This window comes from Nerophis lumbriciformis, linkage group LG03 (genome assembly GCF_033978685.3).
Source record: "Nerophis lumbriciformis linkage group LG03, RoL_Nlum_v2.1, whole genome shotgun sequence".
NCBI lineage: Eukaryota > Metazoa > Chordata > Actinopteri > Syngnathiformes > Syngnathidae > Nerophis > Nerophis lumbriciformis.
Window position 1 is genome coordinate 26,762,711 of NC_084550.2, and position 16,990 is coordinate 26,779,700.

Consider the following 16,990-nt stretch of genomic DNA (forward strand, 5'->3'; position numbering starts at 1 on the left):
TCTTTTTAATCAACACTTAAATCTCCAGATAAAACTTCTGTCAATGTGAAGTTTTTATTTTATTATGTATTATGCCCTTTTTGTCAAAACCTTGTTTTTACGGCAAAAACATAAAATAGGCAATGGTTAAAAAAAACAAAGTGGAATATTTGATGTGATTGGAGCCTTAAATATGTCAATAATTTATAACATTAATTCGATATTATTATTCCCTAAAATGTTTAAAACATTTTTTAAATAAAATATATATTATATATACATATACCGGTACATACTACCGTTCAAAAGTTTGGGGTCACCCAAACAATTTTGTGTTTTCCATGAAAAGTCACACTTATTCACCACCATACGTTGTGAAATGAATAGAAAATAGAGTCAAGACTAGGTCAAGGTTAGAAATAATGATTTGTATTTGAAATAAGATTTTTTTTACATCAAACTTTGCTTTTGTCAAAGAATCCCCCATTTGCAGCAATTACAGCATTGTAGTCCTTTGGCATTCTAGCTGTTAATTTGTTGAGGTAATCTGGAGAAATTACACCCCACGCTTCTAGAAGCAGCTCCCACAAGTTGGATTGGTTGGATGGAGACTTCTTGCGTACCATACGGTCAAGCTGCTCCCACAACAGCTCAATGGGGTTCAGATCTGGTGACTGCGCTGTCCACTCCATTACCGATAGAATACCAGCTGCCTGCTTCTTCTCTAAATAGTTCTTGCACAATTTGGAGGTGTGTTTTGGGTCATTGTCCTGTTGTAGGATGAAATTGGCTCCAATCAAGCGCTTGCATGGCGTTGCAAAATGGAGTGATAGCCTTCCTTATTCAGAATCCCTTTTACCCTGTACAAATCTCCCACCTTACCAGCACCAAAGCAACCCCAGACCATCACATTACCTCCACCATGCTTAACAGATGGCTTCAGGCATTCTTCCAGCATCTTTTCAGTTGTTCTGCGTCTCACAAACATTATTCTTTGTGATCCAAACACCTCAAACTTGGATTCATTCGTCCACAACACTTTTTCCAGTCTTCCTCTGTCCAATGTCTGTGTTCTTTTGCCCATCTTAATCTTTTTCTTTTATTGGCCAGTCTCAGATATGGCTTTTTCTTTGCCACTCTGCCATGAAGCCTAGAATCCCGCAGCCGCCTCTTCACTGTAGATGTTGACAATGGTGTTTTGCGGGTACTATTTAATGAAGATGCCAGTTGGGGACCTGTGAGGCGTCTGTTTCTCAAACTAGAGACTCTAATGTACTTATCTTCTTGCTCAGTTGTGCAACGCTGCCTCCCACTTCTTTTTCTACTCTGGTTAGAGCCTGTTTGTGCTGTCCTCTGAAGGGAGTAGAACACACCGTTGTAGGAAATCTTCAATTTCTTAGCAATTTCTCGCATGGAATAGCCTTCATTTCTAAGAACAAGAATAGACTGTCGAGATTCAGATGAAAGTTCTCTTTTTCTGGCCATTTTGAGCGCTTAATTGACCCCACAAATGTGATGCTCCAGAAACTCAATCTGCTCAAAGGAAGGTCAGTTTTGTAGCTTCTGTAACGAGCTAAACTGTTTCCAGATGTGTGAACATGATTGCACAAGGGTTTTCTAATCATCAATTAGCCTTCTGAGCCAATGAGCAAACACATTGTACCATTAGAACACTGGAGTGATAGTTGCTGGAAATGGGCCTCTATACACATACGTAGATATTGCACCAAAAACCAGACATTTGCAGCTAGAATAGTCATTTACCACATTAGCAATGTATAGAGTGTATTTCTTTAAAGTTAAGACTAGTTTAAAGTTATCTTCATTGAAAAGTACAGTGCTTTTCCTTCAAAAATACGGACATTTCAATGTGACCTCAAACTTTTGAACGGTAGTATATATATATATATATATATATATATATATATATATCACAAAAATTATTGGGGATCCAACAGGGCCCCACTTATACTAGTACCAGTAAAGTGGAAAAACAGGTTGCCTCTATATTGAAGCTATTATCATATATATCTGATGTATGACAGCAAAAGACTTTGCGAGTAAATAGATATGATCAAAATAGTATCAATCTCACTGAGATTCCCGAGCCATTTTGAGAGATGATGAGAAAGCCAGCCATGCGATAGCGTGACGTAGAGGTAGGAACCGCAGATCCCTTCCCCATCAACGACAATGCAAATCATGCAGATTTTGTAGGAGTCAATAACTACTGTTTTGGCACAAATGATGGTTCAGAACCTTATATTTTTGATCCTTTGGCTTCAAGCAGGAATATGTTGAACAGACAACCGTGATATGTCAAGTATGCGGCAAAAGCTTTGCTACAAAAAGTAGCAGCACTGCTAATTTGTAGCATGACTTGAAAAGTCACCCGCTAGAGAATGAAGAGTGCTTGAAACTCCGCATGTCAACATCTCCGTTCGGTGCCAAACCAACAAAATGCCGAAGCAACAATTTCCAGATCAACACCGGATGAAACAAATAGTCAACAACAGAAGGAGATAACGTCCGCAGGAACCTACCACATAGTGAAGGACATACACTATTTGATTTCTTATTATGCAGCTCATTTTTATTTGACAGTTACTGAAATATCTTGTGTGACATCATGCACAAAAGTGCACTTTATTTGTTTTAAAATATTGTAGTGGCGTTCTGTACAAAAAGTGCACTTTAATTTAGTGTTGTTTTGATATGTCATCTTAGTGCCATCATGCACAAAAGTGCACTAATAGCTTGTTTTAAAATGTCTCTGACAATCTTGCACTTTATGTTTTGGAAATGACATGAATGTTTGTGACACTGCTTAATAACTGTTTCATAAATACACTTTTAGTTGTGATTTCCCTCTCTGCATGAAAGTTTCAAAAGTAGCATATATTAATGCAGTATGAAGAAGAATGTTTTAATGTAGACACATAGAATCATCATACTGCTGTGATTATATGCATCAAGTGTTCATTCAAGGCTAAGGCAAAATATCCACATATATATGGTGTATCGTGACATGGACTAAAAATATCCAGATATCAATAAAAGGCCATATCGCCCAGCCCTATTGTATATATACATGTGTACACTAGATGGCAGTAATAATTCAGTACAACAAGTGAATCAAGTTTTTGGCCACTTAATTGTCAAAAAAAGGCCCTCTACTTTTTAAAAGTCAATGTTACAGCCTTGCTCATCACTACCCTTCAACAGGGAGGTAGCAGTACAGCGACATTTTTGACTTATATTCAGCCCAAAACATGACTTAAAAGATTTAAAAATATTATATCATTAGAAAAAGTACAGCAATATATTGCTATAGCAATTTCCCCCACAACGAGTGGTAAGATACAGTCACGTCTTGTAGGACTGCAACAATTATTCGAATAAATTGATTAATTTGATTAGACAGAAGCCATTTATAGTCTGTTGCTTCGATTAATCCTTTGAGTGTAAGTAATAAAAATGCATAAAATTCTGACTACATAAAAGAAGATAAAACAAATTGAATAGAAGGTAAAAGTTAAGAAAATAAGGTAAAAGCTAAATAGAAGGTAAAATAAGGTAATAGAAGTGAATCCATCCATCCATTCATTTTCAACCGCTTATTCCCTTCGGGGTTGCGGGGTGTGCTGGAGCCTATCTCAGCTACAATCGGGCGGAAGGCGGGGTACACCCTGGACAAGTCGCCACCTCATCGCAGTAGAAGTGAATTAAAGGTACTAAAAAAAGTGAAACAAAAAATAAATGGAAGGTAAATAAAATATAAATAGAAGGTAAAAATGGTAAAGAAAAGTTCAAAGAAGGAATTTAGAAGGTAAAATACATTTATAAAAACTAAATAAAATGTAAAATAAGTGTGTGAATGTGAGTGTGAATGTTGTTGGTCTATCTGTGTTGGCCCTGTGATGAGGTGGCGACTTGTCCATGGTGTACCACACCTTCCGCCCGAATGCAGCTGAGATAGGCTCCAGCACCCCCAGCGACCCCGAAAGGGACAAGCGGTAGAAAATGGATTGATTGAAGTTAAACAGAAGGTAAAATAAGGTAAATAAAAGGTTAAAAACAATAATATAGAAGGCAAAAGAAGGTAAAAGACGGTCTAGTATGGGGCCCTAGTGGCTCCCTGGACCTCTTTCAGAGATGTGTGAAAATTGAAAAAGATGAAGAAAAAAAATTATTTTTTGTTTTAATATATTTTCTGCAGGAGGACAAACATGACACAAACCTTCCTAAATTGTTAGAAATCCCACTACTTATATTAAACATACTTCAGGGATGAGTATTTGGCGAGCGCCGTTTTGTCCTACTAAGTTCAGCAATCCATGAACTTATCGTAGTTTGTTTACATGTACAACTTTCTCAGATGCTGCCACGGAAAGACATGTTTTGTCTCATTTTGTCCACCAAACATTTTATTCTGTGCGTGAATGCACAGAGGTGAGCTTTGTTGGTATTATTGACTTGTTGGAGTGTTAATCAGGTATATTTGGTCAGTGCATGACTGCAAGCTAATCCATGCAAACATGCTATTTAGGCTAGCTGTATGTACATATTGCATCATTATGCCTTGTTTGTAGGTATATTTGAGCTCATTTAATTTCCTTTATGTCTGTCCTCTGTGTATCTAATTTAGTTTTGCATGTCTCATGACACATCATCAGTATGTAAAATTGGCTGCATTTCTGATAGTTGTAACATTAAACAAACTAATCAATGGATTTCTTGATTACTAAAACAATTGATACGTCTCGTCTAAGTAACATTCACAGTATGCAAGTTTTGCCTTACTTTGTAAAAAAAACTGTAGAGGAACGTACTTTTCGATCTCGCTGTTTTTACAGGTGCGAGGGACGCAGGAGGAGGAAGACGTGGAGGACGAGGGAGTGCTGGGGTCCGTCTTGCTGCTCTCGCCATTGCTCGTCGAAGGCATCTCTGTGGGCACACGACATGCTGGTGACCTTTTCAACCACACTTCCTCATGGGACAATATCAAAAGGCTGTTGTGTCTACCAATGTCAACAAAAAACTGTAAATCTCTATCTCAGGGGTGCCCAAACGTTTTTCCCACTGAAGGCCATAGACTGACAATCAAAAGATGCGGGGGTCTTTTGGTAGTTTCCACCTTCAAAACCAGTACAACAGATAGATTTCTTTCAAAGAACATGTAATTTCGGTGCAAATTGTGTGTGAATGCTGAGACAAAGCCAAACTAAAATGCTAACGTTTAGTGTAAAGTGACAAAAAATATTAGCAAAATTAGCTAAAAAAGCTGCAATAGCATGCTTACAGTTAGCAGTTAACTTATGATTGTTTTTACAATTCTATTTTTCCAGATTTTTAATTTGAATTATGACTATTTTACGGAGAGTTTATATATTTATGTTGCCTTCTTGCAATTTTCTGTAATGCATATGTTCCTTTTGACTGTACATGTACTGTAAATGTATAATGTATTTATATTATTCACATGTGAATAATGCTGTATAATAGACTGTATTTATGTTATTCACATGTGAATAATTATGTATAATAGACTGTATTAATATTATTCACATGTGAATAATGCTGTATAATAGACTGTATTTATGTTATTCACATGTGAATAATGATGTATAATAGACTGTATTAATATTATTCACATTTGAATAATTCTGTATAATTGACTGTATTTATGTTATTCACATGTGAATAATGCTGTATAAGACTGTATTTATATTATTCACATGTGAATAATGCTGTGTAATACACTGTATTTATGTTATTCACATGTGAATAATGATGTATAATAGACTGTATTAATATTATTCACATTTGAATAATTCTGTATAATTGACTGTATTTATGTTATTCACATGTGAATAATGCTGTACAATAGACTGTATTAATATTATTCACATTTGAATAATTCTGTATAATTGACTGTATTTATGTTATTCACATGTGAATAATGCTGTATAATTGACTGTATTTATGTTATTCACATGTGAATAATTATGTATAATAGACTGTATTAATATTATTCACATGTGAATAATGCTGTATAATAGACTGTATTTATGTTATTCACATGTGAATAATGATGTATAATAGACTGTATTAATATTATTCACATTTGAATAATTCTGTATAATTGACTGTATTTATGTTATTCACATGTGAATAATGCTGTATAAGACTGTATTTATATTATTCACATGTGAATAATGCTGTGTAATAGACTGTATTTATGTTATTCACATGTGAATAATGATGTATAATAGATTGTATTAATATTATTCACATGTGAATAATGCTGTATAATAGACTGAATTTATATTATTCACATGCGAATAATGCTGTACAATAGACTGTATTAATATTATTCACATTTGAATAATTCTGTATAATTGACTGTATTTATGTTATTCACATGTGAATAATGCTGTATAATAGACTGTATTTATATTATTCACATGTGAATAATGCTGTGTAATAGACTGTATTTATGTTATTCACATGTGAATAATGATGTATAATAGACTGTATTAATATTATTCACATTTGAATAATTCTGTATAATTGACTGTATTTATGTTAATCACATGTGAATAATGCTGTATAATTGACTGTATTTATGTTATTCACATGTGAATAATGATGTATAATAGACTGTATTAATATTATTCACATGTGAATAATGCTGTATAATGGACTGCATTTATATTATTCACATGTGAATAATGCTGTATAATGATAAATGATAATAAATGATAAATGGGTTATACTTGTATAGCGCTTTTCTACCTTCAAGGTACTCAAAGCGCTTTGACAGTATTTCCACATTCACCCATTCACACACACATTCACACACTGATGGCGGGAGCTGCCATGCAAGGCGCTAACCAGCAGCCATCAGGAGCAAGGGGTGAAGTGTCTTGCCCAAGGACACAACGGACTAGACTAGGATGGTAGAAGGTGGGGATTGAACCCCAGTAACCAGCAACCAGCAACCCTCCGATTGCTGGCACGGCCACTCTACCAACATCGCCACGCCGTCCCTAATAGACAGTGTTTATATTATTCACATGTGAATAATGCTGTATAATAGATTGTATTTATATTATTCACATGTAAAAAATACCTAAGTGTTTATTGTCTATTGTGAGCGAACTGTGGTGCTGAATTTCCCCCAGTGATCAATAAAGTACTTTCTATTCTATTCTAAAGCACTTTGAAATGTCTTGTGTACAATCTGTGCTCTATAAAACTTGCCTTGCCAAGAGTGAAATACAAAAACATGTGACACTGAGGTGTGTACCTTCTAAATTAGCTGAAATAAATCTAACATCCTAAAATGCGTCAAGTACCAAAACATATTACTCTGAGGTGTACCCGAAAAATTTGATTTTAAATGCTAGCCTGCTAACGTTAACAAGTATACAAATATGACTGTGGTCTATACCTACAGTGTTAGCTAAAAACAGCTAGCATGCTAAGAGGTGACATAATATTCGGCGTTGAAATACATACCTGCAAAATTAACCAAAAAACTAGCATGGTAATATCAGAATGATAACGATTGTGGCACGGGCTCGCACTTTGGACACCCCTGGTCTATCCAATTATCTTCTTACCGTCGCTGGTCCATTTGGAGAACTCCGGCGTTATTCTGTTTGAGGGCATGCCTCCGCTGGAAAACACACATAAGAGAACATGTTTCATAATTAAACATTAACCTTGGAAGGAAACGTAACATTCTTTTAAACACTGACAGCTTTGTTTAAAAAAATGTTTTAGAGGTAAATGCTCCACTCAAACGATTCCTTTTGAGAATCAAATGGTTGAAAACGGTCTACCCAAAGATGCTTCAGGCCTAAATCAGTTCTCAAAAAGAACTCTGGACTCATCTAATTAGCCGTGATGTTTCTATTGTTCCTACTTTAGCACAGCCCCCCGCAGAGCCTCTCGCTCTCTGGCTTCTCCTTGGTCCTCCCCAGCTCCCGAACAGGGGATGATGTCAGCCTCGGTGTACTGGGCTTTGCCATACTCCAACGTGTCGTCTCCGTCAACGTCCAGGTCAGCGTCACTGTCTCCCCCGCTCTCCTTTATACTGCACGTCGCAAAACCCGTCGCTAAGGGGACAAAACGACAAAGAAATACAAAAGTCAAGTCTCGTGAACTGGGTCCTAATAAATTAAAAAAACTCCCTAAAAATAGATCCAAAATAGCTGTATTTTATCCGTCAAACAGGTAAAGTTGGAAGTGTGCAACTTGGAAAAATGTCCCATTCATTTCAATGGGAAATTCCTGGAAATTTGGGAATTATGGGAAAAGCAGAATTTTTAAAAAATGATTGAAGAAATGTTGAAGTAGTAAATGGTATTCGGGAATTTAGAGAAAATGGGTGGCGGGGCTCTCCCTTAGAGATAGGGTGAGAAGCTCTGTCATCCGGGGAGAGCTCAAAGTAAAGCCGCTGCTCCTCCACATCGAGAGGAGCCAGATGAGGTGGTTCGGGCATCTAGTCAGGATGCCACCCGAGCGCCTCCCTAGGGAGTTGTTTAGGGCACGTCCGACCGGTAGGAGGCCACGAGGAAGACCCAAGACACGTTGGGAAGACTATGTCTCCCGGCTGGCCTGGGAACGCCTCGGGATCCCCCGGGAGGAGCTGGACGAAGTGGCTGGGGAGAGGGAAGTCTGGGCTTCCCTGCTTAGGCTGCTGCCCCCGCGACCCGACCTCGGATAAGCGGAAGAAGATGGATGGATGGATGGATGGGGATTTTTTTTTAACTTGGAAAAAGGGTCGGTTGTATTTCCAGAATGGTGGAATGTGTTGAAGGTGTAATGGTTTGAAAAATGTTGGAATTGTGCAACTTGGAAAAATGTCCCATTCATTTCAATGGGAACTTCCTGGAAATTTGGGAATTATGGGAAAAGCGGGATTTTTTTGAAAATGATTAAGAGCATGAATGTCCTCAATGAGCTGAATTGGTTGGTGTTGGAACTGTTTAAATCGGGCAAGAAATGTTGAAGTAGTAAATGGTATTAGGGAATTTCGGGAAAATAGGGAATTTTTTTAACTTGGAAAAAGGGTCGTTTGTATTTCCAGAATGGTGGAAAGTGTTGAAAGTGGAATTGTTTGAAGAATGTGGGAATTGTGGAAGTTTGAAAAAATGGCCAATTCATTTTGAATTGCAAAAAAAAAAAAAAAAAAGAATTATGGGAAATCCGGGAATTATTTTTTTCGAATTGTTGAAGTAGAGCACACAATTCCTGAACAGGCTGAATATTTAGAAGTTGGAACAGTTTGAATCAGATGAAAAATGTGGGAATTGTGGAACGTTGAAGAATGTCCCATTCATTTCAATGGGAATTTCCCCAAAATTTGGGAATTTCAGGAAAAGCGGGACATTTTTTGAAAATGGTAAAAAAAAACTGATGGTCTGAATGAGTTGAAATGATTGGTGTTGGAATTTTGCCAAATCGGTCAAGAAATGTTGAAGTAGCATGTTGAATTGAGAAATGGTATTATGGAACTCCTGGAATTTCGGGAAAACCGGGAATTTTTCCAGTTCAAACAAATATTTTTTTTGTCCTGATTAAGAGGAATGTTTTGACGGTGGAACGGTTGAAATGCGTTGAAAAATGTGGAAGGAGTAGTCGCCAGAAAAAAGGGCGGAAATAGGGCTTTGGAAAATCCTGGATTTTTTTTTTAACTTGGAACAATTGTATTTTAAATTTCCAGAATGTTAGAATGTGCTGAAGGTGGAATGGTTTGAATAGGTTGAACAATGTGGGAATTGTGCAACTTCTGGAAAATCCCGGAATTTTTTCAAACTTGGAAAAAAGGTAGCAGGACCAGACTCCCCTCCAGGCGACCATTTCTTTGAACCGACCTTATCTTTGAACTGTTTTACAATCAAAGGAGATGGCTGTTTACGACCCCCCTCCCTTAGAAACAGCTGTTGCCATGTAATCAGGGAAAGTCCAAATAAAAGAGGAAGCGTACAATCTTTCGTCAAGAGCGTGGCGAGACTGTACAAAGAGTAGAGTCCAGACGTCTATCCTTAATTGAGCCAAATTTAATTCTGTCTCTGTTTGATTCCTTGCTTCTTGTCTTGTTTAATAGATGTCATCAGTGTTTGAACCTGACAGGTGTCAATCCGGGGCTAACTCAACAAACCGTAAGAAACGGAGTTAAACACTATTCGAAAGGTTTAAGTTTTTCTCTTTTTTGACATTATGGGAGAGGATGGGTGCCAAATAATGTGTTCGAAGCAGAAGACATAAGGTTTTAAGTTTCATGTGGGTCGAGGGAGAGGAGCCGCAGCCACGCTTTACTTTGTACCTCTTGCTAGTCCTAACAGAATTGCTATGGTGACATCCAGTGGACACATTTAGAACAGCAGTTTATTTCATTTAAAAAAAAATGCAGCTCATTTTAGTTCTTGGCAAACTCGTCACGCGGGTCGTATCTTTGACACCCCTGGTTTAGAGTCTAGGTGACTTAATAATCATGGACACCTCAAGCATCAATCTGGATGAGAAAAGGAGGTGGCACGTCTCCAAACCCAGTGATGGACGAGCAGGGAAACCCTCAACGCGGCCTTCAGCTCCACTTAGCGGCCATGTCTGCTGCTTGTGTGTGTGTTTACACAACGTCTTGGAGAAGTCTCCCCGGTGTTTGTCTGAGACCGCGTGTCTGTCACTTAGACCCTGTATCCGTGACTCCTACTTGGACAGGTATCTCTGCGGGCTTACTCTGCCCAGGTAGTGTGAAGTGTGAGAGTGTACTCGGGTCTTGGAAGTGTGAATGACACCACCGATCCCCACAGAAGCCGGGGTGTGAGTTGACTTAAAATGTAACCTGTCACAGGCTAGACAGCCATCTTATTTACACCTATCACAATTTCTGGAGGCTCTCAGCTGGACTAGTGAGTGTCGTGTGTGTGTGAGACGAGCGTTTGGGACTATGGAAAGGTTTGACAGCGTTGACATCAGTCGTGATTCACCTTCCCGCCTGGTGTGCCGAACTTCTTGCACCTATGGGTTTATATGTGCTTATGTTTGCTGAGGTTTTTTTCCCTGGTGTTACGCCACGCTCCCTTCCTTTTCCTTTTCCTATCTTGTACGGGTGAAAAAACATCAGCCTTTGTTTCCATCTACTAGGGATGTCCCGATCCAGGTTTTTGCACTTCCGATCCGATACCGATATTGTTTTTGCACTTCCGATCCGATACCGATACTGACCGATACCGATACTGGCCTATCCGAGCATGTATTAAAGTTTAAAGTTATTTAGCCTACATAGTTGTCAGAATCATGTTGAAAAGGGTTTTAGTACTATTGATAACAACTAGCCAGCTGAATTAGGGGAGTTTGAATAATACACAATGGTTGGTAACAAGGAACTGACCTGTTTATTCAAGGATAAACACAAAATAGACAAAATTATACATGACAAACAGAAATGGCATCATTGAAACTAGGGCTGGGCGATATGGCCTTTTTTAATATTGCGATATTTTAAGGCCATATTGCGATACACGATATATATCTCGATATTTTGCCTTAGCCTTGAATGAACACTTGATGCATATAATCACAGCAGTATGATGATTCTATGTGTTTTGATTGATTGATTGAGACTTTTATTAGTAGGTTGCACAGTGAAGTACATATTCTGTACAATTGACCACTAAATGGTAACACCCCAATAAGTTTTTCAACTTGTTTAAGTCGGGTGATACAGATATATACTATCATCATAATACAGTCATCACACAAGAAAATCACATTGAATTATTTACATTATTTATAATCCAGGGTGTGGAGGGGGGCGCCGGATGTAAGTGTCAAAAAGACAGCCAAAAGAGTTTGATATGAGAATAAATCTAAAGTTAAAATATAGGGTAGAAATGCACCCATTTGCAGGAAATGTAGTCTTGATTTTCAAAATTTTCTTTCAAGGCTTGCATGTCTACATTAAAACATTCTTCTATATACTCCATTACTATATGTTACTTTTAAACTTTCATGCAGAGAAGGAAATCACAACTAAAAAAATCACTAATTTTTTCATACGGTGTTGATGTGGAAATGTTTGCCTCGGCATTTTGATGGTGTGGACATGTGGCACCGAATGGAGATAAGCGTTACAATATTTGAACAATGATGACGAAAATTGTTTTCTCTGTCGTGTCCGAAAATTGTTATGCGCTTATTTTTTTTATTAGATTTTGTGCGTGGCATATAATTGCTATGCGCAGAGGACGCTTAAACAGTGAGCAATTGCACAGGCGCGCACCTTAGAGGGAGCGTTGGTCACACAGCTGCGCTAGCATCACAGCTAACGTTAGCCATGCTGCTACCTCTCTGCTCGGGGAGGGCGTATACGTATGTGGCGTATGATGTGACAGTATGTGACGTGTGTAAGAAGGTGCACTTGCTGTCTGTGAGAGGGAGACACAGGAAAGAGTGAGAAGAGCCTGTCGTGTAATGCCAGCAGCTAAAAGCATCTGCGTGAGAATCCACAGACGTGTGGATGTGTTGAAGGTGGGCTGGAAAATGCGGAACGGAAATTAGGGAGCAGCAGAAAAGTGGAATGTATTATTTAAATCGGTGCATTGGAAAACACGGACCGGAGTTTTTTTTTAAACTGGATCTGGATCGGCATTTTCCCATGCCTTGCCGATAGGCATTTTTTTGCAAATATCGGCAACCGATCCGATCCAAATATCGGATCGGGACATCCCTACCGTCTACTAATGTCATAGTTGTGTTTCTTGGACGGGTTGTTTGTAGTTTTGGGGTGCAATTAAAAATAAAGCATCTTGAATCTTTTACGAACAAGCTAGGCACAGAAAAGTTGCTATGAAATGAAAACCTAACATAAATCAACAATCAGTGACATTTTTGGCTATGTTGAATGAATACAGGTGATTAAAGAAAAATGTTCAATTATGTTCCTGGAATTATCGTACGATAGCGATATCAAATTTGACTTGTGTGTCAGGTATGTGTCCAGAAAGGCGTTCATATTAAACAAAAGTGTGCATGATTTTACTTTGGCTTTGTTATTTTCTTGAAAATAGCTATTAAACATGCTTGCCATTTAAGGGTTAAAATATAAGTAATAATTGGTATGTATAAATCAGGCAGAAATAGACAAACAATAATATATGATGTACATTTTCATGGTTGTTTTGAGAAGATTGCTTTTTTTGTAGGGATGTAACGATAAACGTTATCATGATAAACTCTAGTAAATTACAGTATTACTGTTTTAAATTGAAATGATCGTAAAACAGTGTTTGGTAACACTTGGATTAACCCACAGACTGGTGCTTATTTACCGGAGAAGCGTGCTAGCGCTAGCTCATTAGCTTTCATGATTAGGAGAGACATTGTCTTTCCCCATTTAGAAACAACATACCCCAATATAAACCTATAAAAACAGTGTACTAAGCAACTAAACTGTTCAATTGTGTAGATTTAACCTACAGACTGTGCTAGAGTGAGCGTTCTATACTCATAGGACTAATGACAACAGGAAATGAACTCGCGTGACGTCAAATAAATAGGATATGATGCACCCAAATCCCGTTTATCATTAAAAAAACTCATTTTAAAACCTTTACAAATAGAAACTGAGGAAGATAAACATATTTATACACTAAAATGATTCCCGAGCGTGGCCATCGCTGCTTCTCACTGCTCCCCTCACCTCCCAGGGGGTGTGGAACAAGGGGATGGGTCATTTCACCAAGCCGAGTGTGTGTGTGTGACTATCAAATCAAATAAATAAATAATACAGCTCTTAAAAAGGCCAGAGTAATATTTAATATTTCTTCTGCCAATGAAAGTATAGTGTGTGTCAATCTATGTTATTTAATTAAAAAACAAACAAAACTGGTTCAACGATTTCAGTGTGCCATGTGTATAAGTACTTTCTGAGGATATTCAACTACCGTGTGATAATAATGACAATTTTGGTGACAATAACCATGGTATGAATTTTTTACATCATTGCATACCTAATTTTTTTTGGTCATTGGGGTCAAAGTGTGTGAAAGAATTTTAGTGTTGCGACTCCAAAGATGCATAATATATAGCATCACGGTGTGTGTGCTATTTACTTTCTTTGTGTGTGTGTGTCGCATTTCCACTGCTGTCCGTCCCTCTAAGCAGTCTTGGCAGGCCAATCTAATCTAGCAGGCAAAGGTCAGCCACCCTCTAACTGCCTTTCACTCACACTGGGAAACCAGTAGCACAAATCCTGTTTTTTTTCTTCCCTCCAACCGATGATCTTACCACATTTTTGGGATCATCATCTCTTCCGTTGTTTTCACATTCTTCTTTTAATTTCTTTTTGTGGTCTTTATGACCCCGCGGTGTTCATATTTGTCTTTAAATACATCATGTATTTGTTCCATGTTCACCTACTCTGGCAGTTTTCAATATCAGTACTTAAACGCAGCATCTCATCTAGAAGAATCTCTTCACTATGGTGTGCTGAGATGAGAGACAGCGATATAATTCAGGAAAAGGCAGAGATTGTCAACATGCAACAACATTCTTACATGCCCAGAGATGTATCAAAGGACTTGTCATGAAGCTGACTGATATTCTGCATCAGCCAATCAACCGAGCTCACATACGTTACTATAGCAATTATCGGGAGCCTGTCCCTTCCACACACCGACATCGGGATGTCAAAAGTCATCGCACTATCTTTCTGCCCTTTACAGGTCAGAGGGAGGCCCGACAGATGAGACAGCCATCTTTGAAGTCCATTTACAAAGCGGAGATTTCTCAAAATCGCCAAGCCCTCTGGGCCCTCTCATCGGAAATAATCCCCTTCTTCTTCTGTCTCTCAGGACGGGCTGATATCAAATTCAGTGATCTGTCTGTCTCACTCCATCTGTCAACACTTTGCTCCTACAGCTTGGGGAAAAAAACCCCAGGATGAAATAAACAATTATTTCTTGTTGACTTTGACTTTTGTTTGAGAGAACATCTTGGGAAAGGAAGGACCTTCTCTACGGGCCGTGGTCTAAAGCAAGGTTTATAAAGGCCAAATTCTTTTTGGGTCTTCAAAATCAGTGAGATTTGATCTCGGAATGAAACTCCCAAAATCTGACCTGGTATCCCAATACTTTAGTTCATGTATGCAGTGTTGGCGCTAGGAATCTTCAAAATGGGGTCCCACTTTTTTTGCAAGCGTTTTGAAAACAAATGATAAATGTATGCATTATCCTGTTATAGCTCACATTCTATATTGTGTTTTGGAAAAAGATTGTCATAAACGTTACTTAATTCATTAACAAAAGAAAACAAATGAAGTATTTGTGATCGATAAAACTTTAGGCCAGGGGTGCTCACACTTTTTCTGCAGGCGAGCTACTTTTCAATTGATCAAGTCGTGGGGATCTATCTCATTCATATATATAATTTATATTTACTTATTTATGAAATATATGTTTTTGTTAACAAGTTAAAGGTGTTTAATGATAATGCAAGCATGTTTAACACATATAGTTAATATTGTTAAAAAATTAAAGGTGTTTAATGATAATACAAGAATGTTTAATACATATAGTTAATATTGTTAACAACTTAAAGGTGTTTAAAGATAATACAAGCATGTTTAACACATATAGTTAATATTGTTAATAAGTTAAAGATAATACAAGCATGTTTAACACATATAGTTAAAATTGTTAATAAGTTAAAGGTGTTTAAAGATAATACAAGCATGTTTAACACATATAGTTAATATTGTTAATAAGTTAAAGGTGTTTAAAGATAATACAAGCACGTTTAACACATATAGATTCCTTTCTTTCATGAAGACAAGAATATAAGTTGGTGTATTACCTGATTCTGATGACTTGCATTGATTGGAATCAGACAGTGGTGATGATAACATCCGCATTTTCGAATGGAGGAGAAAAAAAGTCCTCCTTTCTGTCCAATACCACATGAAAGTGGTTGGTTTTTGGCATCTTATTTGTCCAGCTTCTGTACTCCTTTGTATACACTTTACAAGAAATACATTGTCGGCAAACTCCGTAGCTTGCTAGCTTGTGCACGCCAGCTTTCTGAGACTCTTATTTTGGTAGCGCAACTGTGCAGTCCGACTGGTCTTTGGAGTTTTGACGACAGGTACGGCGCCAGAGTCTGTTGAAATAAAGTGTTTCTCGCCTTCCAGTTGGAAATTTTAATGAGCTGGCAGCAGCCAGCGTCATCTCAGAAGACCCTCGGGTGCCGTGAATGTCAATCAAGTGACGAAAGTGACGTCATCGTGAAGATTTATGATCGCTCATTTTTAGGACTATTTTTTTAATGCCTGGCTGGTGATCGACTGACACACCCTCCGAGATCGACCGGTAGCTCGCGATCGACGTAATGAGCACCCCTGCTTTAGGCGAATCAGAATTTAAGAAACTGTACCGGAAAGTGCATTACTTTGAAGTCGACCAATAATAAATCATTAATTATTTGACCCGGGAAATAAAATGTATTTTCCGAACCATAGGGCGCACCGGATTATAAGGCGCGCTGCCGATGAATGGTCTATTTTTAATCTTTTTTCATATATAAGGCGCACCGGATAATAAGGCGCATTAAAGGAGTCATATTTCATATTTCGCTGTGTTTGTTGCATTTTGCTTGATTGTAAAATATGTCGATTAAGAGGGGGTGTGACGTTCATATGTTGTCAATATTCAGTGTTTTATCGTTCTTGGTTAATATTGTAAATCCCACATTCTTTATTTTCATGTACATTGTGGGTGTCTTATCCAGTAAAAAAATGTAAAATTCCATTCCGTTTTTTAAGGCGGTCTGTCATAACGTTTTTAGCTTTCAATCCGACATTATTGTGAGATTTTGTATTCGGACCCAAGCACACACACTGTACAGCAGATTTTCCCAGCTTACATATATACAGGTAAAAGCCAGTAAATTAGAATATTTTGAAAAACTTGATTTATTTCAGTACCGTATTTTCCGCACT

At 37.8% G+C, this 16,990-nt stretch overlaps 1 protein-coding gene across 7 annotated transcripts in view; it reads right to left on the reverse strand.

Annotated features, from left to right (window-relative positions):
• The window catches only part of rnf220a (ring finger protein 220a), a 482,952-nt gene that overhangs the window by 16,902 nt on the left and 449,060 nt on the right, over window positions 1-16,990 (reverse strand). For all 7 annotated transcript variants that reach the window (XM_061936166.2, XM_061936135.2, XM_061936152.2 and 4 more), the window contains 3 exons: window positions 7,913-8,105; window positions 7,608-7,663; window positions 4,812-4,926 (listed from right to left, as the gene is read on the reverse strand). In XM_061936166.2, the coding sequence (XP_061792150.2) occupies window positions 4,812-4,926; window positions 7,608-7,663; window positions 7,913-8,105 (364 nt within the window). The remainder of the gene's footprint in view (window positions 1-4,811; window positions 4,927-7,607; window positions 7,664-7,912; window positions 8,106-16,990) is intronic.